The 27,817-nt window shown below is 34.8% G+C and overlaps 1 protein-coding gene across 9 annotated transcripts in view; it reads left to right on the top strand.

Annotated features, from left to right (window-relative positions):
* Nucleotides 1–27,321, top strand: part of LOC128183698 (syntaxin-binding protein 5-like) — a 58,351-nt gene extending 31,030 nt beyond the window's left edge. The window contains exons 11-30 of one of the 9 annotated variants that reach the window (XM_052852817.1): nucleotides 1,362–1,585; nucleotides 2,229–2,296; nucleotides 2,692–2,732; nucleotides 2,946–3,199; nucleotides 4,204–4,362; nucleotides 5,849–6,018; nucleotides 7,324–7,412; nucleotides 7,507–7,527; nucleotides 8,000–8,106; nucleotides 10,558–10,714; nucleotides 13,035–13,058; nucleotides 13,949–14,068; nucleotides 15,580–15,702; nucleotides 16,041–16,169; nucleotides 21,143–21,246; nucleotides 21,536–21,626; nucleotides 22,239–22,443; nucleotides 22,687–22,811; nucleotides 23,101–23,222; nucleotides 23,847–27,321. In XM_052852817.1, the coding sequence (XP_052708777.1) occupies nucleotides 1,362–1,585; nucleotides 2,229–2,296; nucleotides 2,692–2,732; nucleotides 2,946–3,199; nucleotides 4,204–4,362; nucleotides 5,849–6,018; nucleotides 7,324–7,412; nucleotides 7,507–7,527; nucleotides 8,000–8,106; nucleotides 10,558–10,714; nucleotides 13,035–13,058; nucleotides 13,949–14,068; nucleotides 15,580–15,702; nucleotides 16,041–16,169; nucleotides 21,143–21,246; nucleotides 21,536–21,626; nucleotides 22,239–22,443; nucleotides 22,687–22,811; nucleotides 23,101–23,222; nucleotides 23,847–23,984 (2,471 nt within the window). In that variant the 3' untranslated portion in view covers nucleotides 23,985–27,321. Of the gene's footprint in view, nucleotides 1–1,361; nucleotides 1,586–2,228; nucleotides 2,297–2,691; nucleotides 2,733–2,945; nucleotides 3,200–4,203; nucleotides 4,363–5,848; nucleotides 6,019–7,323; nucleotides 7,413–7,506; nucleotides 7,528–7,999; nucleotides 8,107–8,932; nucleotides 9,849–10,557; nucleotides 10,715–13,034; nucleotides 13,059–13,948; nucleotides 14,069–14,710; nucleotides 15,271–15,579; nucleotides 15,703–16,040; nucleotides 16,170–21,142; nucleotides 21,247–21,535; nucleotides 21,627–22,238; nucleotides 22,444–22,686; nucleotides 22,812–23,100; nucleotides 23,223–23,846 lie in introns of those variants that run through there. The other 8 variants (XM_052852812.1, XM_052852818.1, XM_052852813.1 and 5 more) reach the window with 8 other exon arrangements.
* Nucleotides 27,322–27,817: the final 496 nt, after the last annotated feature.

The raw sequence follows: 27,817 nt of genomic DNA, 5'->3' as shown, positions 1-27,817 counted from the left end.
AAAGACATTAAGTATAACAAAATAAATAGTGCCTGTTTGGGAGGATAACAGTTGAAATTGACACCCCTCGAAAACCATTGTCAACCTCCACTTCGCGTCGGTTGACAATGGTTTTCTCGGGGTGTCAATTTCAACTGTTACCCTCCCAAACAGGCACTATTTATATAATACTAAAAAAGAGTTTTTTCTACTAAACCATCTTACTAAAAGAGAGCTATACCATCATACCCCTCCCACCCCAGTACTAAAAGGTAGTTTTGGCTGTACTGACTCTCTAAAAGAGAGGTGTTGCTATTTTCATTGTACTAAAATAGAGTTTTGGCCATACCAACGTACTACAAGAGAGTTAAACTGGCTTTACTATCATACTTGAAGAGAGTTCTTATTGTTTCAAAAAGGACAAGTTTTAGGATACAGGTACATTGAAAATTCAGATTTGTAGAATTTGAAACTGGAACTGCATGCAATTAGAATAAAATTCAATGTAAACTGGTTGTGCAGATGTTGGTTGGAAGTTACTAGTAGGTTTTCTCTGTGGAATATCAATCCCATATGAAAATTTGAAAAACAATCAATATGAATTTTTTTTACTGTGATTTATGAAATGGGTATAGTCTACTAATGCATTTTCCATAGGCGGTAATGTTAACGTTAGGATTCATAGCTCAGGCCCTAATTTTCGCTCAGCAATGAGGGACCTCTTGAATGAAAGCTCATCAAATTGTCTCTTTCCTGTTAAAATTTCGTGGTTTGAAGTCAGATTCGTTTTCCGGCAAAATGCATCTGTATTGAAAAACTCTGAAAATGAAAGTAAAAGTAGGGAATTTCTCAGTCTTGGAAAGGGTGTACACCAAACAATTTCAATTCTTTTCTTCAAATGATAATTCAATTTTGACACTTGTTTTTAAAATTGCAAATCCTCTTTTCTGACATGTGTCAAGCATTCTGGTTTAAAATGTCCCAATAAATGTATATACTCTCTGCAAGTATAGTAACTATTTTGCTTAAAGGCACTACTTTGTTAAATAAATTGGTAAATAATTGATGATATACCAATTTATCCATTGGGCATTAATAGGGTCATGAACCCTAATTGTGACCATAGAGACTAAGCAAATTCTTAAACAAGTTTTTTACTGAACAGTTAAAATTATACAGAAAAAACTGTTTAATGATGTGTTAATTAAGTGAAACCAGAAATATCTTAATTGTAATAACTAAATAGAATATAAGCGATTTACATGATTTATGCAGGGAAATCTAATGTGCATTAATAACTTAAGCTTATAAAATATTTCATAATTTTTTACTGGGATGTCTATATATAATTTGTCTAGTAAAAAAATTTATTTTTCCTGCAGACTTCCAGGAGCCCTATGCTATCGTGGTCCTCCTCCAGTACGATCTCGTGGTAGTAGACCTGACCTCCCCCAACTACCCCTGCTTCGAGAACCCCTACCCCATGGACATCCACGAGTCGCCAGTCACTGCGTGCCAGTATTATGCAAACTGCCCGCCCGATCTCATCCCCGCATTCTATTCCGTGGGCTCCTCTCGCCAGAAACGCTCCGGATTCAGTGAAAAGGTTGGCAGTGGGTGGAGTTATTATAATGCTCGATCTCTTTTTTTAATGCAATCTGAAATTCTCTGACATTTATTCTGTGTGCTAAATTATGCAAGAAGTAGGAATCTGATTTATTGGTTATTGAAGAGATAAAGTGTAGTTGTAATTAAAGGATTCGATTCCAGGAAAGTTGTTGAAAAAATCACTAACATGAATTATTTGTGTAGGGATTTTTCTGTGTGTTCATTTGATCGGAATTGATGTATATTGCATGTCAGACAACCGAGATAAAGGTCAAATGTATTTGTTTAAAACAAATGCTTTTCTGATCAGCAGTTGCTGACTTTTTTGCCACACGATTTCCAGATAATGCTGACTAAAAATGTTATGGATAAAGATTTTGGTTAAGATATGTATATATTACTGGAAAGACTGTCCACATAGTTCATGACATTATCTTTAACTTACTAGAGCACATTTGCAATCACGGTATCTTTTATGCACAATAAAAGATTTTCAAGAGCTTTTTATAGCAGAAAGTGTTGCGGACGTGTAAAATATTTATGAATTAATTAAGTTAAAAGATGCTGTTGGCTTGTGCTGGAGGAAATGCTTACTCGATGAATATTTAATTACCATTATTAGGAATGTTTTTATCTTTCAGTCCTGGCCAATCAATGGGGGAGAATGGGGAACATCCACGTGTAGTTACCCCGAGATCTTCATCACCGGGTAAGCCTGTAGATTGGACCTCATTTATCACTTATGGGTGTATTTGTTAATTGTTTATACTCTACCGATTTACGCAGATGTCTACCTCTTTTCAAAATCTGTGCTTTGAAAAATGCACGAAAAAGGCTGCTGCTCGCAATGTTACCGCTTTTTAGTTCTAAATCTACCTCTTTTTCACCACTGAATGTTTACATGCATGTATGTACACCCTCTTCTTTGACTAATCAGATAATTAGAAACACATTTAAAAATGTCCACATCTTAATATTTTATTCCGATTGAAAGACGGCAACTTTATCGTTCTTCAAATTTCTTCATGTGTTATAAGTATGTTTACACTTGATTTTTCTATGAAATAAAGACTTAATGATCTATAAAATGTATTTGTTTTGTAGACATGCTGATGGGTCAATAAAGTTTTGGGATGCTTCTTCAGGTATTGCTCAAATATTTGCTTGAAAAACTAAGATAAATAAAAACTTTATAAACAAAATTATATTCGTGCCATCTTGTCAGTTTCTCCTTCAAATATTTTTGATTGTTTGCCTGTTAAGAATTTATATACATGTATATGTAATATTTATATCCAGCAATTTATGATAAGAAATTCAGAGTCCTAACTGAATAGTACGTTTTCTTTTTGTTTCAGTGACATTACAAGTGTTATATAAACTAAAAACTGCCAAAATATTTGAGAAACCAAAAAAGAGAGAGGAATCTCGCAGTGAAAACCGTGACAGTGTGGGGGACAACCAGAAAAATGGATTGGAGGCGCTGGACCCCGACCCTCTGGCCGTGTATTTAATACATTTGTGTACCGAGTCTAGGATACTGTGCTTCGCGGGGGCCACTCATTTAGTGCTATGTAGATTTTCCAAACAGGAATTAAATGTGGAAGTGCAGGTAAACTTGGATATTTTCTTTTTGGTAGTAAAAACTTCATTACCGGTGTCATATAATATTTTGAACCCTGCGATATATTGAACCCAGGTTCAATATTTCGCTGTATCAAAATATTATTTGACATCAGTATTATTTATATGAGAGTTAATTTGCTATTGTATTTACAGTACATATTTTAATTTTATTTAGAGATATTTGAATTTCTTTTTATTACGAGTGATAAGCTGATTTGTTTATGTATTCGACTACTCTTGAATATGATCATGTGTCAGTAGCATTTCATAGGTAAATTAATGGGTTTGAATGGCATGCTGCTGAGAAGGAAGTAATACTGATTTCATGTTAAGATTTAGAAAAGAAAATTCTAATGATAAATAGTAAATATTAGTGTCTTACTAATTAAGAATTTACTGGGAAAAAAATCAAGCTGGGCGAACTTCAAGACTTTTTAGTTTTTGATACCTGTAGCGATTACATGTATGTAAGTGTGAATGATGCATTGTAATGAACATATGTGCACAGATTTAATCTTCAGGTCAGGGATTTGAGTTTCAGTGTGATTTTATAGACCAAGGATTATAAAGTAAAGGAAACAATTAGAGATGAACAAAGAAAGGAAACTAATACCATGTTCTTTTGCCTACAATTATGGATTATGTGTACAATTACACATGATTAAGACAGAAATTGATATCTTGCATTATTCATCAATCATGTCCATTGATTTCATATAGATGATGAAATTGGTAGCTACACTATGTAAACTTTGTCCTCAATTTGTAACAACAAAAGAAATATCAATGATAAAATGTTTCACAGATTTTTTCTTCATTTTTTTCATATCTATTTGTGTTTTCTCATTAATGATTGATATAGAATTTGATATATGCGACTTGCGTTCAGTTCTAGACGAGAATATAGATTTTGAAATTAATCATTCAATTGCTAATATTGTTATTATTATGAAAGACAAAAGAAATGACATTTTTTGCCTTGCATTGCAGAGTTTAGAGTTTTCCATAATTTATCATGACATTTTGGATGACATGGAGTCCCCGGACATCGATAACCATTATCGGCCGAGTCTGGGGGTCGTAGGTCAAATACAGAGTGGAAGTAGGGAGTCATACTCAAGCAATGCCTCCGACCACAGCACCACCAAGGTACAGAGAGAGAGAGAGAGAGAGAGAGAGAGAGAGAGAGAGAGAGAGAGAGACACACACTTCAAACAAAACTTACCAGTTGTGTGTTTTTTATCATTTAATGTGAATTTGTAGTGGGTCAGAATTTTCAAATTTAGAATTTTTATTAGAGGGAAGGATAGTTTTTTTATTACATTTATATTAATTTACCTGTAAAGGAAGTTGCAACACAGAAAACTTAGAAATGAAAGGTTTAGATAGAAGATACAGCATGGAAACACATTTCCATCATTGTTTGAGGTTCTTCATAGTTAAGTGAAAGTAAAAGTGAAGGTTTTCTGTTGAAGTTGTTGGCTGCTGTTGCTTCAGCATCAAACCTGCCTTTAATATGGAGTATAACATGAATTGAAACTGTAAATATTGATGAGATGAGAATTCCGTGCTTTGATCATAGGTAGCGAGAGTCTATATGCACTTCTGACATACCCTCCCACACCGCTTTAAGGCTAATTTTCCCAAGATTGATGTGCTCTTTCATTTGCACATTGACATGAATGTGTCCCAGTACCATCCTTGATATGCCTTAGTCACAAAAGGAACAGTATTGACCCCAAAACAGAGATGCGGTGGAAGTTATTCAGAATTGATTTGCTTTACAATTTGTCAGGCCATCAAGCTTTGAGATGTTTGAATTGTTTCTGAAATGTTTATATTACATAAACACCACATTAAATGCCATCAGCATTGTTTTTCTCCATCTAATACACTTTACTCATGAAAAAGGGGGTATAGTGTAGCTGCTTTGAAGTTATATTTTGCACTTTTGTTTACTGTGAACTTAATATGACCTTGTACAGGTCTATGTGAATGGCTGAAAGAATCTTCAAAGCTGCTTGATGTATTTAATGAGTTATTGAGCTGTGTGAGTGATATTATTGTTTGAAACATGAAAATGAAACTTTGTATGTTTAATGAGGGACAGATCAAATGTGATAGAACGGAATTGTATCATTTGTGCTATTCTAGCTGCTTAAAGATTAAAAGATGGGAATATCGTGATTTTTTTTAATGCTTAGTGAATACTTTAATGGATTTTTAATGTCATTCTTCTAGAGTCCTACCCCTCCCACTAAAAAAAAAACAATAAAAAAAGAACTACGCACCCAATGAAAAACAATGTTGATACATGTACAGTAAAACATGGTTATAACAAAGTACCAGGGACGGGCGAATTTGCTTCGTTATAAGAGTAATTCGTTATATTCGTCAAGTTTACAACATGTAATATAGTCACGGGGAATGAAAATCAATTCGCTGTAAGCGTCAATTCATTATAAGCGTGTTCGCTATAACCATGTTTTACTATATATATGTGAAAGAGCTATCATGGCTGACATAGTTCGATTAAACAAGTATTTAGATATCATCTTGACCAGGAAAATAAAAAAAAAATATGTTTATGGCATCTAATATTCTACTTTCTATTTATTTATTTGCTGTGTTGTAGAATGAGATGTGGACGGCGGTCAAGGTGCGGACAGGAAGTAGAAAATACTCAGCGGGTTACTACCCAGACCTAGTCTGTGTCCTACAGTGGCTGGACAACAAGGAGCCGGGGGAGGGCAAGGAACACCCAGGCAATATCACCTTTATATCCATGAACTCTTCATACGGCCTGTAAGTCTACAAGTATCTCTATGGACTTTTCTTATGCCCTGGAAGGTTAAAAGTACCCAATGAACTCTTCTCAGGGCCTGTGAGTTTAGTATCTCTATGAACTCCTCATACAGCCTGTAAGTTTACAAGTACATGTATCTGCAAAAACTCCTCATATAGCATGATGAGCTTACAAGTTTCTACATCACCTCCTCTTATGGCCTGTAAGTTAACAAGAATCTCTAAGAAATTTTCTTACATTCTTGTAAGTTTAGATATATCTCTATGAACATTTATGGCCTATAACTTTACAAGTATCTCTTTGAATCATCTACTGACTTTTCAATTTAAATTTATTTCTATGAACTCTTTAATGGCATGTAAGTTTAAAAGTGTCTCAGTGAATTCCTCAAATGGCCTGTAAGTTTACAAATATCTCTATGAACTCATACAGCCTGTAAGGTTACAAGTATCTACATGAACTTATACAGACTGTAAGTTTACAAGTATTTTTATAGGAATTCTTATGGTCTGTAAATTTACAATAATCTCTATGAACTTGTATGACATGTATGTTTACAAGAATCTCTATTAGCACCTCTAATGCTTATATACAAATTCACAAGTCTAATGGCCTGTAACTGCTCTTACAGCCTATAAATTTATCAGTCTATGCATAAACTATAAGTGTAGCCATTATTGGCATTAATTTGTCAATGAACTTTACATCATCTACATGTTTACCTTATTTCCATGAAATCTAATGTATCTTTTTGTTCTTGCATGTGACGTGTAAGAATCTGTGAACTTTTGGCCTTTTAAACTACCAATTGCAATTGCAACTAACAATTGCAAACAGTTTTGCCCCGGCTTGAATTTGCCCAGACAAAGTTGTGTTTAAAAGAGATAATTTGATACGTTGGAATTCGCCCGCTGACAACAAGGGCTAAAAGCACAAACATTAAACGGGGGTGAATATTGCCCTGCATACAGTAGTTTTTTCAATGTATTACATTTAACAAAGGGTGTGGTATCGAGGTTGTTTAAAAGTTAACCTAAATTGACATTTTGTTAAATCTAATACATGTATAATTTTCCCCTTTTAAGATCTAGGATCGTCAAAATAATGTTGTCTGGTGCTACATTTCAGGACCAGAAAATATATTGACCCAAAAGTAGGTCACTGACCTCCTTTTTTGATTTTGCAGGTTTTAACTTTCAAATTGTTTTGGATGCATAATAGTGAGCAATATGAGGCTAAGGATCATTAAACTTGGTAACCAAATGTTTGACTCTTAACATATCCAAAAAAATTTCTTCCTTCAGATTGGCGTTTGGTAATGAGTCTGGTTTGGCTATAGTGGACTATGTCCAGAGAACCTGCCTCCTTAACTTGGGGACGCCAGATCTCTATGGTAAGGGAAACCCAGCCCAGGGCTGTATTTGTGTAGAGATGCTTGATCCATAAATGACATGAACTTGCAAATTAATTTAATTACTTTTAATTAGTTTTTAATAGTTACACTGAAGGTATGTAGCTCACCATTTGATTATTTTTCTTCATTGTTAATTAACACTGTTTATAGAGGATTTTAAGTTCCCTATCTAATTCTGAAATTAGTTTTATTATTATCATTCACAATTTTTTTTTAGAATTCACAATATTTCAATTTACAAATCGACACAGAATCAGTTGAATTTTTGTTTTTGATAATGAAATGTGGATTTTTTTTTTCCCATACTGATGGGACATTATAGTGTTGAGACTGTGTTTGTTTTATTGTTGCCAAAATATGGCACAATGATTGAAGATGGTGACCTATTTAAGCATGTTGAATATCACCACTTTTTATGAACCTTAAAATTACTACTAAGTTGGAATTTGTAACAAACAGACATATAATTGATAAAAGATCAATTTGAAAAAAAAAAAAATGTTCTTTGATGATAAGTTGCCTAAGTAGCAATTTCAGAGGCTCATAACTAATGCGATTTTTATCAGGTTCAATGGACCCTTACAACCGAGGACCAAGGTCACCCAGGAACAAGCGGTTCCCCACGGACGGGTCAGGCACAGAGGATGGGGCGCGATCCCCGACCAATGATCAGGTGGGTGTTCTGCTCAGGGTCATTCCGACTTTTTGAGAGAAAAGTTTTTCAAGAGCAATTTCCACTTAAAGTTTTATGCATAATATAATATGTTAAGTTGTGAAGAAAATCTAGATTGTATTGATTTTATTGTAAACAAAGTACGATTTCCAGTTACTGTTCTTTAATTGTGATATAATGATATGTATTTCTGTATGAATGTTCATCTTGCTTATGTATTGTCTATTTGATCTAACCTGAACAAAAAAGAAAAAACAACATAATACCACTGTTCATTTGTTGTCTTGTCAAATGTTTGTAACGTTCAACTGCTAACATATCGCACAACAATTGTTACACGAATATACAACTATATTGTAATCATATTGTTGTAAGGGGGTATGTATGTATGTCCACATTTTGGTTCAATCATTTCAAACTTTGACCATATATAAAGAGGTTTTTTTTTCAAGTGCTTCTTATGATTTTATTTTTTGGTTTTCAATATTTATACATAAAAGCATAATGCTCAAATTTTGTTTGAATCGTCAAAACTTTCGTTTGATTTATTAAGTGTACAATTGTTTGTGCTATTTTTGCAAGATGGGTTTTTGTCCCCTTAGAAGAAAGTAGTTTTTATTGTTTTTGCCCTGAAAAATTTTATTTGGTTTGAGTTTCGATTTTGTTAACATTATGTGATGTCTCTTGCACAATCCTACACATTAATCATACAGGGTTGGGGAGATGACAAGGGAAAGGATAGAGAAAAGATTTCATTTTGTTGCTTTACCATGTTTTTGTTTTGTTCTTTATGTTACGTTTTTCCTGTTTTGCTTCCTGTTTTCAGTCTAGTCCTCCATCAAGTCCTAATTTAATCGTTAAACCCCGGAAAAAACCCTCGCACGAAAAAATAATAGTTCCAATGCAAGCAATTCACGAGCGATTCTCTCAAGAAATTGACGATTCTGTGCACGAGCCAGAGAAAAACAATAATGTTCACGAAGCAATAGAAGTAGGGATACCAGCCGAAGAGTTGGACAATATTGTCAATAATTTGGAGGAGAATTATTATGAGGACGAGATGAAGAATCAGTTAGATAACTTCAGCAAGTCTTCACCGGAAATTCATGTAGAAAGATCAGTTTCTGTTCCGAATCCTCAAACTGAAAGAGAAGAGGGAATCTCCAAGGCATTATCCGAGGGGGCCATTTCTAAAAATTTGAAAAAGAAAGTGGCTTCTAAAACTGTGTCCGATCCCTCTCAAAGGAACAGTCTGCACGTCGAAGTTGACAGCAGTGCTAAAAATAGGCCGAGGTCGTCGTCTGACCCCGATGCAGATGTGTCAAATCTACAACATGTTGAACAAAATCTTGAACAGAATACTCGACACAAACACAGAAGACTGTCCTTGACGTCTCTGACATTTAAGAAAAACAAGAACAAAAATAAGCATAAGGAAAAACATCCAAGTGACTCGAGCGACGGTCCCGATCAGTCGGGGAAATCTGATGACGAAAGCAAACCGCACCATCCTCACGGTCATAATGGGCATAGCGACGATCACTCGGATAGCGACATTGACGAACGCCCGCCTCCAAAAAGCTTCCTACGCAGAATGAGTTGCAAAATGAAACACATTATGTTGGGCAATGAGAGAGAAGAGAAAAAGTTCAAAGTAGATATCATTGATTTAACAAATGACCAGGGAAAGTTCTCTTCTGAGAGGGTGTCCGTGGATGAGCTTCAGAATGCAATTTTACCTGGTATGTCAGCCCTTAGATTGCTAAGTACACACAGTTTGAAGTATTCAGCCATTCTGACCATGTTTTTTTTCTTTCTTGCCTTGCAGGGTGAGGCTGCCTTCTTATCAAGCATGTTTAACAATCACCAGATCTGCCGATAAGTCCTTTGCAAAACCTTCTTCTTGTGTAGAGAAAGGGAAAGAACTCGGGTCTACAATGAAATATTTTTTTAGAAGCAACCAAACCAAATTTTAAAGATATTTTCGAAATGACCAGATTTCTTTCCCTGACACAGTAGTTAACACGCACGCTTATTGAGTGTTGTCTATAGTATTGCACTAAACACTAATCAAATGGGTTTTCTGCTTCTTTTAGTTTTTGGTTTTTAGCTGTGTTTTTCTGTTTCAGGCACTGTATATTCCTTAACACAGTAGCGGATGGAATGATTGTTGTAACCAAAACCTTGTGTTTAAAGAGGGAGTGCACCTTCAACAAATGTCTTCAGCTTTTATGAGATGATACTGTAACCTCACCATAAAAAAGTCTTCATGCTCTTTTTCAAATATTGTTAACTCTAAAGGACAGTATTTTCTACATTATAAAAGCCTGACTTGTTGAGGTCCATTCCTTGGTTGTGTCTTACCCTTCAGTTTGCTTCTAGAACAAGCTGCCATGTTTTGTTTGTTCACTAATAAGTAGACTAATGATTGAGTGACCCTTTGATTTCTAGATTAACGGTGTTTGTATAAGCCCCACTTGTTCGAAGCCCAGGCGACCACCCCCACCCGAGCTGAGGCGCAGTAAACCCAACCGTCGTCTGCAAAAAGCACAAAGTGCAGCTTCCATTGAGGAGGCCAACAATGGAGGAGGCTCGTTCAGTGGTGGAGGTGTGATAGAGTTTCTGTTGGCCGCCCAGCGTTACTCTTCTGTGATACTATGTCTGAGGGAGCGGGAAGGGATGTATAATACTGTGTCTGAGGGGGAGGGGAGAAAAGTTAGGGGGGGGGGTCATGCTTTAGGGATGGGTTGATATAAGGATTGCAAATGTTGCTGTCTTCTTAAGGGGTAAAAATTGATGGTGATATATGACTTATACATGTATTCTGTAGTCGTGGCCACTTCAGCATTTTAAATATGTTTGTGTGAAGAATCGGAAGGTTGGAGTGATTTTATGGCTCATGAACTATTGTGAGGTCCATATCAGGCTTTTTAACTAAAAATTATTTCAGAAACAAATTTTATTTAAAAATTGCTCAATACCTTTTTCCATATCATGGAATTACTGTATTGCAAGTTCATGCTAAGGTATTGTGGTCATTTATTGTTATTCCAAAGCATCATTTTAATCATTACAGCAAAAATGAAGAAAATTTGGCAAAACATACAAACAAAATGAGTTGAAAGTATCACAGGAGAGTAGGGCTGGCTGCTTGTCTATTATAGGCTGTAATATAGGCTGTAAACATGGGTGTTGATTTTACAGTTAGTTGTTGGCTGTAAACTAGTAAAATAAAAGGCATAGTCTGTTGTGTTATATATGATATGGTTAATTGAGGGAAAATGTAGATTAATATATCTCAAGAAGAATTTCCATCATGATTTAAATAGAAGAAAATATTAAATTTTGTTTGCAATTAAAGAGTTCAAACTAAATCAAATCAAGAATCTTTGCATAAACTGTAAAATTTCATGAAATGTTTGGGTTATTTTGCTTGTCTAGTAGTGATATATTAAGCCAGGTTGTTTACTCACATATCTTTAGCTATCCATACACAATGTGCAGTGTTTTAAATGACTAGTTATTAAGACTTTACAGTGACATAATCATACATGTATTTTGTTAATGGAAAGGGATGTTGGGTGGAGTGCAAATTACAAGATCTGTTTCATATTGAAATTAAACTATTGTTTTAAAAGTTTGAGGCATAAATGCAAAACATTAAATCTCAATTTGTGTATGACCAAAATTCATTGGAATCAGATTATTCATATTCACCAAAATACCTCAGTATATAAACAAAAATCTACTAATTTTTGCATGATCAAAGCTCATTGGAATCAATTCATGATCATTTAAGTAGTTTTTTTCTCACTTTAATGTGGACACCAAGCAATTTTGCATTGAGATTTCTTGCTATTTCATGAATCAAAATTATGGCAGTGTGAAAAGATTATTTCTAAAATTTGACATAAGTTTTATGTTTGCGCAATGTGCATGAAATGAATTTGCCCACATACACACACAATTTTTTTTCTCACTTAATCACTTGTCTTGAACAGTCAAAATTTGTGAAAGCAAATGTGCTTGATCAATATGATAAGGAAACAGAGATTTTTTTTTAATTTCAATCATCATTCATGTTGAAACACACACACACAAATCAAACTGATATGAAGAGGTAGGGGCAATGAGGAATATATTTACTGTATGCCCTTTTATAACATTTATTAATAAGGTGGTATGGGACACCTGTCGATATTAATGTGAATAGAAGTACACAAAAATCAAAATGCTTTCATACCATATAATTTTCAAATTACACAATATTTGACCAAAAAATGATGAAAAATGTGTAACAAAAATTTTTGTAAAGGTAAAATTTATACAACCCCAAGCGGGATTCGAATTCATGACTTACAGATTCGTAAACTTTCTAACCCATTGATCTACAGTTAGGTCACAATTTCTGGATGGAAAACATAAAAAAATATACTAGATTTTATTTTTCATTTCGATCGGATATACGTCACAATATGTAGCAGTAGGAGTCCCATACCACCTTCACATTTTGATTTTAAATTCATAAACTACTGTAGAATCATTAGATTTCGTGGTGGCTCAATTTTCGTGGAATTCGTGGGTACCGTTCACCCACGAATTAACATCCTCCACGAATAAATAAATTAGGACGTCATATATATTGTAAAGTCATATTACCTTTTGTAAGTATTCGAGAATACACGAAATTACGTCCCAACGAACCTGTAAAATTGAAGCAATTCACGAAAATTGGCCCCCATGAATTTTAATGATTCCACAGTATTGAGATCTTGGATTACATTTGTCAACATTTCTTTGGGCAAAATTGATACCATAGTGCCCCTCATTCTTTGTAAATGCAGTTTATAAAATATTTCATTATGTTATATTTTTTTACTTATCATGATTACAACATGTTAATCTATAATCGCATATATTTGCATTAGTTTTCCTTAAACCTGAGAGCTGTGGTGAGTCTGAATGAACACATTAAGTGTTCTTTATTCATCATTTTTTTCTTCAAAATTTTTCAGTGCACTTTATTTAAAAAAAAATCTTTTAAAATTAATTTTTTTTTTTTTTTTTTATATTTCCCCTTTGGAAAATGAATTTTATCCATAACTAAAATAAAATCAATGCATGAAATTTTTTTTATTGTCAATTTCTTTTTCTTCTTTCAAAATTTTTTTCTATCATTTTGGATATTTATTAATTACTCTCTTAATATCTTCCTTCAAATGTGAACTAGCTGTGAGCGAAAATGGTATAATCATAGACTTGAAGTTTGCAAAAAGAAAGGAAATTTAGTTCTTGAATTTATGGAAGTTGATCACAGCAAACTAACAGCTGTAGGGTTCAGCCATTACATTCCTTCATTGGGTCTTGACAATTTAACAATATAGATAAACTTATGTACATGTATGTATGTCTTTTTGCAGTGTTTTTCATTTGATGTATTAATTTTTTTTTCCAAGGTGTGCTGCAGAGGTTAAATTCTTTTTAAATTTTCAAAGTGGACGTAGTTTGTTCATGGATATTGTGATTTACAACACTTAAATCTAATTTGAATTAAATCTTTTATTAAAATTTTTAATAAATTTTAGATCTTAATGGATTATCTTTCATATATATGTGCATAAAGAAAATGAACTTTAATGAATGTATCCTATTAAAAAGATTCAGTCATATTTTTAGAGAAATATATTGGAATTTAAATGATATAACAGAAGTATCATTTGTAATATGCTATATCGATAAACCTTAACTCTTGCAATGAATCCATGTAGCACCTGAGTAGAGTATTAATGCAGTGAATTCCTTGTGTTACTAACGCTGTGTATATTGGATTGCCTCTCCACAGATAGAAACGACACGTCCTCTTTCTCGCGGTCCCGGAGCTCCAGTATGTCCAGTCTGGATAACGTGTCCAAGGAAGCCATCCAATCGCTGGTCTTCTCTGACTCCTATACCGGCAAAACAGGTACTGCTATCAATTTGTCTTGTCAATTTATCCCTAGTTATTTTGCGGCGATCTTTATGCAATAATTGCAAAGAAAAAATTATTATGATTTATAGTAAATTTGTCAAAGGGTTGATACACTAAAGAAAATGTTATATTAATTTCAGCATACCATCATGAATTTCTTTAAAGGAATAGGCTTGTCAACATGTATCATTTACCTTAAAGGTTGATCATGTTTAATAGCAGATGTACATTGGTATACCTTTGCAAGATTACTGTGGAATCATTAAGATTTGTGGAGGCCAATTTTTGTGGATTGCTTAAATTTTACAGGTTTGTGGGGAGGTAATTTCGTGTATTCTCTTTATTCGAAAGGAAATATGATTCTATTGCCCTAATTCATCAGTTCGTGTAGGATGTTAATTCCTGGATGAGAGGTACCCACGAATTCCATGAAAATTGAGCCATCACAAAATCTAATGATTCCACAGTAATAATACTTGGGAACCAGTCCTCAATGCAAAGAACCAAATTTCACTGAGAAATTGCTAACATGCATGGTCTGAAATGGCAATGATTGGAGGCTTGAATTATTAAAGATCTAGTACTAAAGTCTTATCTCTGGCATTCTAACTTCAAGATTGCTGTGTATTGTTACAGATAACTTTACCTGTCTGTCTATTGTTACAGATAACTTTACCTGTCTGTTTATTGTTACAGATAACTTTACCTGTCTGTGTATTGTTACAGATAACTTTACCTGTGTGTGTATTGTTACAGATAACTTTACCTGTCTGTATATTGTTACAGATAACTTTACCTGTCTGTCTATTGTTACAGATAACTTTACCTGTCTGTTTATTGTTACAGATAACTTTACCTGTCTGTGTATTGTTACAGATAACTTAACCTGTCTGTATATTGTTACAGATAAGTTTACCTGTCTGTGTATTGTTACAGATAACTTTACCTGTCTGTGTATTGTTACAGATAATTTTACCTGTCTGTGTATTGTTACAGATAACTTTACCTGTCTGTGTATTGTTACAGATAACTTACCTGTCTGTATATTGTTACAGATAACTTTACCTGTCTGTGTATTGTTACAGATAACTTTACCTGTCTGTCTATTGTTACAGATAACTTACCTGTCTGTATATTGTTACAGATAACTTTACCTGTCTGTGTATTGTTACAGATAACTTTACCTGTCTGTCTATTGTTACAGATAACTTTACCTGTCTGTGTGTATTGTTACAGATAACTTTACCTGTCTGTCTATTGTTACAGATAACTTACCTGTCTGTATATTGTTACAGATAACTTTACCTGTCTGTGTATTGTTACAGATAACTTTACCTGTCTGTCTATTGTTACAGATAACTTTACCTGTCTGTGTATATTGTTACAGATAACTTTACCTGTCTGTGTATTGTCACAGATAACTTTACCTGTCCTGTGTATTGTTACAGATAACTTTACCTGTGTATTGTTACAGATAACTTTACCTGTGCTATGTATTGTTACAGATAACTTTACCTGTCCATGCCTGTGGGTGGGGACCAGTCTGGGGTCGGTGATTGTGATAGTTCTGAATCTACCTCCTCCAGGACAACAGCGGCTGGACCAGCCTGTCATTGTGTCCCCAAGTGGTACGTTTTACACAGATCCTCTATTGCTCTTTTTGGTAAAGGGATATCAACACACGTACTATACAATGTACAAGGATTTTTTTATTGAAATTAATGAAGAGAGAGATAAAGAAAGAGAGAGAGAGTTGATAAATTTTATGTTTTGATAATATGTTAAACATTTTTGAGTTAGTAATGAAAATTTTCTTAATAAGACGCTTATTAATTATTGTATATTTCATTAAGGTGTCATGTAAATTATACAGGGATAGAAAGATGAAGATAGAGACAATATGACTGCCTTATTTGTTCTATTGAAGTTTTATCATTTTCAAGATGTTTCCTCATCTACTCTGCAGGTACAATGTTTAGGTTAAAAGGAGCAATACTCACAATGTCTTTCCTGGACTGTAACGGGGTGCTAATTCCGAGTGTGTCTGAGCCGTGGCGAGAAAACCCAAACAAGGAGAAAGAGAAACAGACATACAGTGAGTCACTCACACATGTCGCCGTCTAGTACAATGTACCTTACATAATGGCAAAGAGATTTTATTATGTTGGATGAAAATCTAGTACCTTAATTAAAGGCAAAGAGATTTTATTATGTTGGATGAAAGTCTAGTACCTTAATTAAAGGCAAAGGGATTTTAAAATGTTGGATGAAAGTCTAGTACCTTAGTTAAAGGCAAAGGGATTTTAAAATGTTGGATGAAAGTCTAGTACCTTACATAATGGCAAAGGGATTTTTAATATATTTGATGAAAGTCTGATAAATTTTCATAAAACCAAATTAGCACTTTCACGGCAATGACTTGTAAATTATATATACTAGTATATGCTAGCTCAGAAATGTGAATAAATTAATTAATTAGGCTGTCTAGTCTTATATCAATATGGAAATTCCTTATAGGCAGTTTTGTATTTCACGAGTTGTCAATTTTAGAAAGCGATAATTTTGATGGTACAGAGTGCATGTTGTAAAGTTTATGTGAAATACCTTGTATAAAAGTATTATATAAACCTCAAAAAAAATTTACTCTACACATAACTGGATTATATTGGGAATGTCCACAGAAAAAAACCAGTTGTACAGTATTCATTTCTCTTAAGGATTTTAAGTGGAAAAAGTCATTAAATATTACATTGAAAATTTCAATCCACTGAAGCATATACAAAGTTTCTTTAAACTCCATAGACACATTAAAAAAAACCAACACTTTTCAGAACATTTACAGATGTAGTAGTACATTGCATTTGATGAATTTTGGATTTTATTGTTGTTATCTAGCTGTGATGGAAATAGAAGTTGTTATATTTAATATATTCCTGAGCTTTTACAATGGAATAGAAAATGAAATGATTTGAACAAAAATTGTTTACCTTCAATATAATAAAATTTTCTATGTTATACATGTATCATGTTTTAATTCCTTTTTTTATCAATAAATCCTTTTTAGCTCACCTGAGCTGAAAGCTCAAGTGAGCTATTCTGATCACATTTTGTCTGCCGTCCGTCTGTCCGTCCGTCTGTCCGTCCGTCTGTCCGTAAACTTTTCACATTTTCAACATCTTCTCAAGAACTACAAGGCCAATTTCAACCAAACTTGGTACAAATCATCCTTAGGCAAAGGGGATTCAAAGTTGTGAAAATTAAGGGCCACACCCGTTTTCAAGGGGAGATAATTAGAAATTAATGAAAAATTTTGAGAAATTTTCAAAAATCTTCTTCTCAAGAACCAGAAAGCCAGGAAAGCTGAAACTTGTGTGGAAGCATCCTCAGGTAGTGTAGATTCAAAGTTGTGAAATTCATGACCCCCGGGGGTAGGGTGGGGCCACAATGGTGGGTCGAAGTTTTACATAGGAATATATAGAGTAAATCTTTAAAAATCTTCTTCTCAGAAACTAAACAGCCAGGAAAGCTGAAACTTGTGTGGAAGCATCCTCAGGTAGTGTAGATTCAAAGTTGTGAAAATCATGACCCCCGGGGGTAGGGTGGGGCCACAATGGGGGGTCGAAGTTTTACATAGGAATATATAGAATAAATCTTTAAAAATCTTCTTCTCAGAAACTAATCAGCCAGGAAAGCTGAAACTTGTGTGGAAGCATCCTCAGGTAGTGTAGATTCAAAGTTGTGAAAATCATAACCCCTGGGGTTAGGATGGGGCCACAATGGGGGGTCGAAGTTTTACATAGGAATATATAGAGTAAATCTTTAAAAATCTTCTTCTCAGAAACTAAACAGCCAGGAAAGCTGAAACTTGTGTGGACGCATCCTCAGGTAGTGAAGATTCAAAGTTGTGAAATTCATGACCCCCGGGGGTAGGGTGGGGCCACAATGGTGGGTCGAAGTTTTACATAGGAATATATAGAGTAAATCTTTAAAAATCTTCTTCTCAGAAACTAAACAGCCAGGAAAGCTGAAACTTGTGTGGAAGCATCCTCAGGTAGTGTAGATTCAAAGTTGTGAAAATCATGACCCCCGGGGGTAGGGTGGGGCCACAATGGGGGGTCGAAGTTTTACATAGGAATATATAGAATAAATCTTTAAAAATCTTCTTCTCAGAAACTAATCAGCCAGGAAAGCTGAAACTTGTGTGGAAGCATCCTCAGGTAGTGTAGATTCAAAGTTGTGAAAATCATAACCCCTGGGGTTAGGTTGGGGCCACAATGGGGGGTCGAAGTTTTACATAGGAATATATAGAGTAAATCTTTAAAAATCTTCTTCTCAGAAACTAAACAGCCAGGAAAGCTGAAACTTGTGTGGACGCATCCTCAGGTAGTGAAGATTCAAAGTTGTGAAATTCATGACCCCCGGGGGTAGGGTGGGGCCACAATGGTGGGTCGAAGTTTTACATAGGAATATATAGAGTAAATCTTTAAAAATCTTCTTCTCAGAAACTAAACAGCCAGGAAAGCTGAAACTTGTGTGGAAGCATCCTCAGGTAGTGTAGATTCAAAGTTGTGAAAATCATGACCCCCGGGGGTAGGGTGGGGCCACAATGGGGGGTAGAAGTTTTACATAAGAATATATAGAATAAATCTTTAAAAATCTTCTTCTCAGAAACTAATCAGCCAGGAAAGCTGAAACTTGTGTGGAAGCATCCTCAGGTAGTGTAGATTCAAAGTTGTGAAAATCATAACCCCTGGGGTTCGGTTGGGGCCACAATGGGGGGTCGAAGTTTTACATAGGAATATATAGAGTAAATCTTTACAAATCTTCTTCTCAGAAATTAAACAGCCAGGAAAGCTGAAACTTGTGTGGACGCATCCTCAGGTAGTGAAGATTCAAAGTTGTGAAAATCATGACCCCCGGGGGTAGGGTGGGGCCACAATTGGGGGTCGAAGTTTTACATAGGAATATATAGAGTAAATCTTTAAAAATCTTCTTCTCAGAAACTAATCAGCCAGGAAAGCTGAAACTTGTGTGGACGCATCCTCAGGTAGTGTTGATTCAAAGTTGTGAAATTCATGACCCCCGGGGGTAGGGTGGGGCCACAATGGGGGGTCGAAGTTTTACATAGGAATATAAAGAGTAAATCTTTAAAAATCTTCTTCTCAGAAACTAATCAGCCAGGAAAGCTGAAACTTGTGTGGAAGCATCATCAGGTAGTGAAGATTCAAAGTTGTGAAAATCATGACCCCCGGGGGTAGGAGGGGGCCACAATGGGGGGTCGAAGTTTTACATAGGAATGTATAGAATAAATCTTTAAAAATCTTCTTCTCAGAAACTAATCAGCCAGGAAAGCTGAAACTTGTGTGGAAGCATCCTCAGGTAGTTTAGATTCAAAGTTGTGAAAATCATAACCCCTTGGGTTAGGTTGGGGCCACAATGGGGGGGTCGAAGTTTTAGAGTAAATCTTTAAAAATCTTCTTCGCAGAAACTAATCAGCCAGGAAAGCTGAAACTTGTGTGGAAGCATCCTCAGGTAGTGTAGATTCAAAGTTATGAAAATCATGATCCCTGGGGGTAGGGTGAGGCCACATTGGGGGGGAGGGGGTGTTAAAATTTTACATAGGAATATATAGAGTAAATCTTTAAAAATCTTCTTCTCAGAAACTAATCAGCCAGGAAAGCTGAAACTTGTGGGAAGTATCCTAAGGTAGTGTAGATTCAAAGTTGTGAAAATCATGACCCCTGGGGGTAGGGTGAGGCCACATGGGGGGGGGGGGGTGTTAAAGTTTTACGTAGGAATAAAGAGTAAATCTTTAAAAATCTTCTTCTCAGAAACTAATCAGCAAGATGAGTCTTTATAATTGTTAAGACTTTGGCTCCAGGACAATTCTTCGGCCTCACAAGAAGGTTCAGAGTTTGATGTAGCTAAATATCCCATATATAAACAATTGTAAAGGATCTTTTTGAGAACTGCAATACTCAACATGTGATATGACTATAAAATTGAAGCAGGCAGCTATTTTTTCATTAGAATCTTTTTGTATTACTGTTTTGAGTTATTGCCCTTGATTTATTGATTCTTGATTATTTTAATTAATGCATCCACTGTTAACCAATTAATGTGATGATTATTTTTATACAATAATAAATATTCAATGTATATAAGTTGTTCTGCATAAGTAGTTTTGGGTTAGGCTGGATTAGTTTGTTTATTTTTGATTTCCAATTTTTAGATACTATGAATTATTTTAGGCTGGCACATATATAGGGACAGTGTCTATTGCATTGCAATGAGCGACTGTTTGGGGTTTAACTTGAACAGGTATGGAGAGTTTGAGGGTGTTGACCTCCCTGCTCTTTCTATTCTTCGTGTTTTTCTAACCAACGATACAGAATATGCGGTCATTTCTGCCCTGAATCGCATTAATACAAATATGCGGTCATACCTGCTTGTATTGGTGGTGGTTGCGGCGGAGCACTAGTGTATGGTCATCCCTGCTGGTGTTCTGGCCTTTCTAGCGCAAGTGTGCGGCACTCCCTGCATTAGGTTGAGCTGTTGGCGCAAGTGTGAGGTCATCCCTGCTTGCGTTATCTCTGCTTGCATTAACGTTGGTACCTGTTGAGTTGCGTAGGTGTGCGGTCATCCCTGCCTGCATAACGTTGAGTCCCTATATATGTGCAGGAGCGGTGATTAAAGTCTGCTCTTGTAAATATTTTCAGCAATCAGGGCTATCCAAGTTCCAAGGGGGAAAAATGGATTTTATTTATACAGGATCTACATGTATTAATGTACATTGTCCAGATTGTATTATGACTCCATTAAGCTGACTTTATCATACCTATTGTTCCTCAGGTGAGCGATGTGGCCCATGGGCCTCTTGTTTGGTAGCCTTTGAGATGCAAAAAAAAAAACCCTTATGTCATTTCAGCAGTACTCTTTGAAAAATCAATTGTGACATCATTGCAGTGTAATATCAAAAATTATTGCATGGGTAATATCCACTGCTTATTGGTAAGATGTGTGATTAATAAAGTTCATTAAGTTTTGAATATTTTTTGTTTACACTAGGACAAAACACGGTGTCTCAAAAACCAAAAATCTCTCCAACATCATCGACGGAATACAATGGTGACAAACAATTTGTTGTGATATGCTCAGAGAAACAGGCAAGAGTAAGTAACCTTCTTTTTGTGTTTTCTTGCCTACAGATTTTAGGGATTACTGACATTACTGAAGTGAATTAATCTAAGGAGTAATGTCTCATCTCATTGTTGGAATTTGTTCACGACCAGTATAAACAGAAAAAAGCAGAAAATCGAATTCATTCTTTTCTTCATTCATTACCTTCAAGCTGGGCGGTGGTCAAGGTTAATGAAATTTGAAAAGAAGAAATGTTGTATAGATACTCCATTGGAATACTTTAATTTATAAATTGTGTTTTTTGGTTTTTTATTTACACAGGTGATATCACTACCCTCCCAGCAATGTCCTTACAAGACCAGAATCACTGAGTCCTCCTTCGTGGTGCGGGCCGATGTGGTGACCATGAGGGGTGGGTAATTCTGTCTGTTCACCTATACATTAATAGATACATAAACATTTATCAATACTGCATCAGTGTTCTCATATGGGAATCAGAGGAGCTACTAGTTACAGATTTTTTTTTTCACAAAATCATAAGATATTGTGTTAAAGATTTTTCTATCTTTTAAATTTTATCATAGACTGAAAGAGTCAGGCTTTTTTTTTAAGGAAATGTTTTTAACTCTGATTTGAATTAACTCTGATTTTTTGCTTCTTTTAAAAGTTATGTTATGGAGAATTGGAGATAGAGTGAAAATTTCCTTGAAAACAGTTTAGTTAACAGATAAGTTAAAGTTATGTTAAGAAAACTGGAGATAGAGTGAAAATTTTCTTGAAAACAGTTTAGTTAACAGATAAGTTAAAGATATGTTAGGGAGAATTGGAGATAGAGTGAATTTTTTTTTTGAAAACAGTTTGGTTAACAGATAAGTTAACAGCCTAACAAGAAGATAAATTACAGACAGTTTTATTGTAATGGTGTAACTTAAATGTATACAGGAAAGAAAACTTCAAATTGGAAGTAAATGGACTGCATTGTACAACAAGTGTCATTATTTGGATTTGCTTTTTTCCTCCACAGATTCAGTTTGTCTTGCATGCTATGTCGCCAATGGTCGCATCATGGCGTTTAGCCTGCCCAGTCTCAAGCCTCTGCTGGACATAGATTTCCTACCACTAAACGATGTGCGGATTGCTCGCACATTTTGTTTCAGTAGTAACGGGCATGCTAGCTATCTGTGTTCGGCCACGGAGATACAAAAAATTACTTTTTCTGCTGATATGAGGTAATTATTTTTGTATTCAAGTTTTTTTGGGGTGATTTTCAAAATGGTCCAAAAATTTTGTTCAAATACATTTAGTTTTGATGTTGATGATATCAAAGCAATTTTGTGAAGGAAACAAAAAGCTTAAATGGAGAAGATTTTTTTTAGAATTTCAGTACAATGTTTTCTTTAGAGTGACACTATTTCTCTACGTATATATCTAATGCTCTGTGAGTTGATGGTGGGTTTGGTTTTTTTTTTCAGTGATAACTTGAATGAGATGCTGGGAGAGCTATTCAAACCGTGTGAGACCCCTGAGGCACCCAAGCAGGGCTTCTTCAAGAACTGGTTCAGTGCGGGCCACTCCACGCTGGATCGAGAGGAGCTGTGTAAGACTTCCTTGTACTCATATACAGTAAACTACAGAATATATGTTGAATAGCGTTTGTAATGATAATGACAATGATGAACATTTTCATGTCAGAGATTCTATTTTTTATATTTCTTTTTGAGGAGGTTGGGCTGTGAGAAAAAAATTATTTTTTTTTAATCGGTTACATCACAAGTACCGATAATTGTAAATTTTTCATTTGCCCTTTGAAATTCTCACACACTCTCTTCTAATAAATGGATGAATGTTTAAAGTAGTTAAAGACGAGGATATTTGTGATATTGTAGTTGGTGAGGCCAGCGGGAAGGGACCTAGAGGCCTGGCCACAAAGCTCCAGGGCAGGGGCAGTATGCAGTATGTACAAAACCAGGCCTCAAGTGGCACCTCTGAGGTGGCTAAGGCTCATAAGGTAGGTATCCTTACACTAAGGGCAGTCATTATTTAACACGGTAAATAAAGATTGCTGAAGTGGCCATTTATTCATTTTATTTTTTATTTTTTTTCTACCTCTAAACAAAACAAAACAAGACTGAATTACAACTGCAGTTGAATCAATGATGGAACGAAACACAAGTGAATTATAACTGTGCCAATTAAGATATCAATTTTGATTACTGATGTAGATGTAAATGTAGTAAGTTTGGAATGATTGTATGGAACATTTGGAGACAATCAAGACTTTTTAAATTTCAATATGATTGTACAGGTATAGTTAAAAGATGCCAAGCATCAGGTGTAGGAAGACTTGGGCAGCAAGAATAGAAATTTGTACACAACTATTTTACAAACACAAACATTAGAAATTTTATTGATAATTACACCCCCCCCCCCCCCCCCCCCCAGTTATGTCATTAGCTGCTAATTAATTCAGTACCAATTTCCTGATAAAGTACTAGTAAGCAATTTAATGAGTGTTCGTCCAAGATCTCTCATGAGCGAAAGTTTATGATCTGGGAATTCAGAATTGTTGATTAATTAGGTGAGAAGTGTACTTCATGTCCAGTTAATTACTGTTAATTATTTTTTTTCATAGGCTTTCATTGAGAGAGGTGAGAAGCTCGGAGAGCTAGGAGAGCGGTCAGAAATGATGCGAGATCATGCTGAGAACTTTGCTTCAGATTCCAGGGCTTTGATGCTGAAATACAAGAACAAAAAGTGGTACCAATGGTAGCAACAGCGTAGGAGGGTGTTTCTCACAACAGCCATATGGGTGTAAAACTCAACAGCCAACTAGTGTTTCTTCATAGGGGAAATAAATTAAGTATGGAAACCATCCTGTCCATTCATAGATGCGACACACTGAAGCGGAAGATCATCTAACTGGACGTGGAAAGCAGGAAAGGAAGATGAAGGAATGGAGGAAAAGGGAGAGTTGCCTCCCTTTTCGAGAGAATGTTGACTTTCATAAAATGTCTTCATGGGAGAGGCATTTTGGTTTTGGTTCTAAAGAAATATTTGTAGACATTTTCAATCATTCTGTCATCTGGTACTTTGTACAGATGGCACTTATGAAGTATTCCAAATAGAGATTTCCCTAATTCTGTGGTTCTTGTTTTAAATCTTGTTTTGGTCTCGATTTCTTATTTTACATCAATTGATTACATTTCCTGAAACCCAGGTTTATTTATTAGTACTCAAAGGAGGGAGAAGAAAAATCATTTTTGAAGTTTTGTAACTTCATTATTTATTTGAAAATATTTTCTTTTAATTTCATGTGCAATATTTTTTTTTGTTGAGATATCATATGTGTATATCAATATGTATGCTATTTTCAAAGTGATATTATTGTTTGCTAATATAAAGAGCATTTTTTTTCTTCAGTTCATGTTATTCCTGATTGTAAAAAGGAATGAACTTTTTGTCCAAGACATGTTTTTTGCTTTGGGCAGTGGAAAATTTTGTTTTTTCTTATCGAGGGATGAGATGAGATGAGGGTTAGGGATAGTTAAAAGATTTATAAATGCTTAAAAATGGAGAAATAATAGATAATGCAGAGTAAACATGACTGTTTACAAACTTTATTGATAAGCTAGAACGACTAGGGTCTGTCCTCCCATTAGTTAATTAACATTATTTTATAGCTTCTTTTTCAATTATTTTGAGTAATATTTTATCACATATTTTTAAAAAACAGGACTGTAAATATATATACAATGTATGTAGAGTTATACCATCACCTGTGCAAATTCAGTGTAGATATATAGATAGTATAGGCCCTATGTAAAAAATGTAAATATTTACTTTTGTATATGTACATATATTTAACTTTTGACCTTGTGGGGATTGTTTCATTGTCTCTCTCTCTGTTCTCTCGAATTGTCCAGCCATTGTTTTTTGTACGAGTTCTCTCCCTTTTTGTATTTTTTTGGTTTTCCTGTGTTGTTTTGTTAGCAGCACAAGAAATGGTTTAATTGGAATAAGTGATACATGTGAAAAACAGAATAGATATTGATGTGTGAACAATGAGTAAAGATTCAGTAAAACTAAAACTTATCACAACTGTGTAATAAACCTCAGCTTAGGCTTCATATAACATAAAATGTAATTTTATCTAAATATCTGATGCCACCTGTAATTCACTCAAAATGCAGATTGAAGTGCACAAAAAAAATTGAATATTTTCATTCATGAACGACCTGTTAAAACTGACATGTTATGTATAATTCAAGTTGAAGTTTTTATGTAATGTTGAAATATTTATCATAATTATATATAATTTATTTATAAAGCATTTGGTACTGGGTATATCATTTCCTCAAATTAAATGAGTTCTACCTATCATTATTAATTTTTCAATAGATGAATTATTTATGAATACATATATATATATTTATATATACAAGTTAATGTCCATTAGGCTATATACAGTAAAACACGGTTATAACGAAACGCCAGGGATTGGCTATTTTACTTTGTTATAAGCGTAATTCATTATATCCATCTATTTTACAATATGTATTACCGTAATAAAGTACCTGGAATGAAAACCGCTTCGCTGTAAGCGTCAATTCGTTATAAGTGTGTTCGCTATAACCATGTTTTACTGTAATCGACTCAAATCATAAGTGCTTTCTATGAATTTTTTTTTTCTTCATTTTCTACATAGATCTCATTAAAACAACACCAGCATCTACATGTACCTGCTTTGAAAGTGTTATCAGATATAACTTAGCAGCTTAGAAAGGAAAATGGGTTTTTTCAAGCCTTTTTTTTCTTACATCTTTATTTCTATACACAAAGCTTGCAAACAGCTAAACGCAAAATTAGAGAGGGAATAAGTCAGTTTAAGTTAAACAATTCTGTTGCTCTCACATATCCTTTATAAAATTTCTCTACTTCTAGTTTGTCAGAGGAACGATAAAAAAAAAGCGTTGCTCATCGTGAAACTATTGCTCATTTTATCAGCACAGGTTGTATCGATGGGTTATTATAATACTTATGTTTTCATTATCTTGCAATGCATTCCAAGGACTGAGTTTTTTGTTCTTGCATCATTCCATATGATCTCACATTTTTTCGCCCCTCTCTCTCTCGTCCTATACTTGTGTATGTACATGAACTTTCAGAACAAAGAAACACAGTCTGTGTTGTTTATATCAGTTTTAATATTTTTTCCAATGTGTTCCTTGTTTTTCGATTTTTTTTCTTTCTTAGAAAGTTGGCATTACTTGTATTAATCAATTATTTTTTTTTAAAGTGTGAATGTGAAAAAGAGTAAATGAAAGTGGAGTCCATTTTTTAGCTAACAGTTTAGTTTATGGGTTTTTTTTCTTTTTAATTCAAAGTGAGACTCAAAATTGGCATCAACTAACTCTATCAACTCCATGTGCATAGGTTATCATTATAACTCGTTAATTTTGTTCCGTGTGGATTGAAATTTACTGAACTCATCATCATCATAACAACTTTTGTTTCTATAAAGGGAAAAAAGGGTGTCATTTATATATACAAACACATACACAAAAGTAATATTGCATGCATAAGAAAAAAAAATATTGAACTACAAGAATTATGCAGCACTTAATTGTTGACTCTTCTGAATCATCACCGATTTGAAATGACAATTTATGATAAAAAATTGTAACGGTCTGGTCATGGCCCAAGTTAGATTCGACACTCTATGGGCTTGGCTTGGGCTGATTTGGACACTTTATGGGCCTGGCCCAAATTAGATTGGACACTCTATGGGCCCTGACTGGATTGGACATTTCTCTATGGGCCAGGCCCAAACTAGATTGTGACATTTTCTCTATGGGCCTGGTCCAGACTAGATTTGGACATATTTCCCTATAGGCCTGGCCCAGACTAGATTTGGACATTTCTCTATGGGCCTGGTCCAGACTAGATTTGGACATTTCTCTGTGGGCCGCTTGTGTCCCCGGCCTCGGTGTATGTAGACTGTGAGAGGTACTGTATGACTGTGTTCCTGTTAAGTATCAGTTGTGATATTGTTGAGAATTAGTATGACGCTGTCAAGTATGTAGAAAATAAAGTCTAATATAAATGCAGAGCTGTTGTTGTTCTTGGTTTGACTAGTTATTGAGACCTACCAATTCAATGTATTTTCTCTGCATTGAATAGAAGGAGCGTACAACCAAGGGAAAATGTATTTGATGAAGAGATTTGGTTTAACGCATTGTATCTCTTTGCATGAGTCTGGAAATATGTTAGTTCACGCCGGTACGTTACGCATTTACAAATGTTATAAGACAGCTTGAGCTAGGACACTAGATTCACATTTCTCAGTATCATGATGGAGTTGCCGCTCTTTGAATAAATAGTCATGGATTGGTCTATGTCCAAGATTAGGATACGATTTTCTATGATCTATCAGAATTACAACGACGTGATAAAACCCGAACACCGTGTTCCCAATATATCTAGAGACCGTGAAAAATCGGTATTTATAACTGGCATGACACTATGGCGTATTCTTAGTTCGTTTTCCTGTCCAAAGGCAAACGCGAAAACATCTCTCTCAGACCGTAGTAAATGTGAAATTTA

Source organism: Crassostrea angulata, chromosome 5 (genome assembly GCF_025612915.1).
Source record: "Crassostrea angulata isolate pt1a10 chromosome 5, ASM2561291v2, whole genome shotgun sequence".
NCBI classification, from domain to species: Eukaryota; Metazoa; Mollusca; class Bivalvia; order Ostreida; family Ostreidae; genus Magallana; species Magallana angulata.
This window is presented reverse-complemented; position numbering and strand designations above follow the sequence as displayed.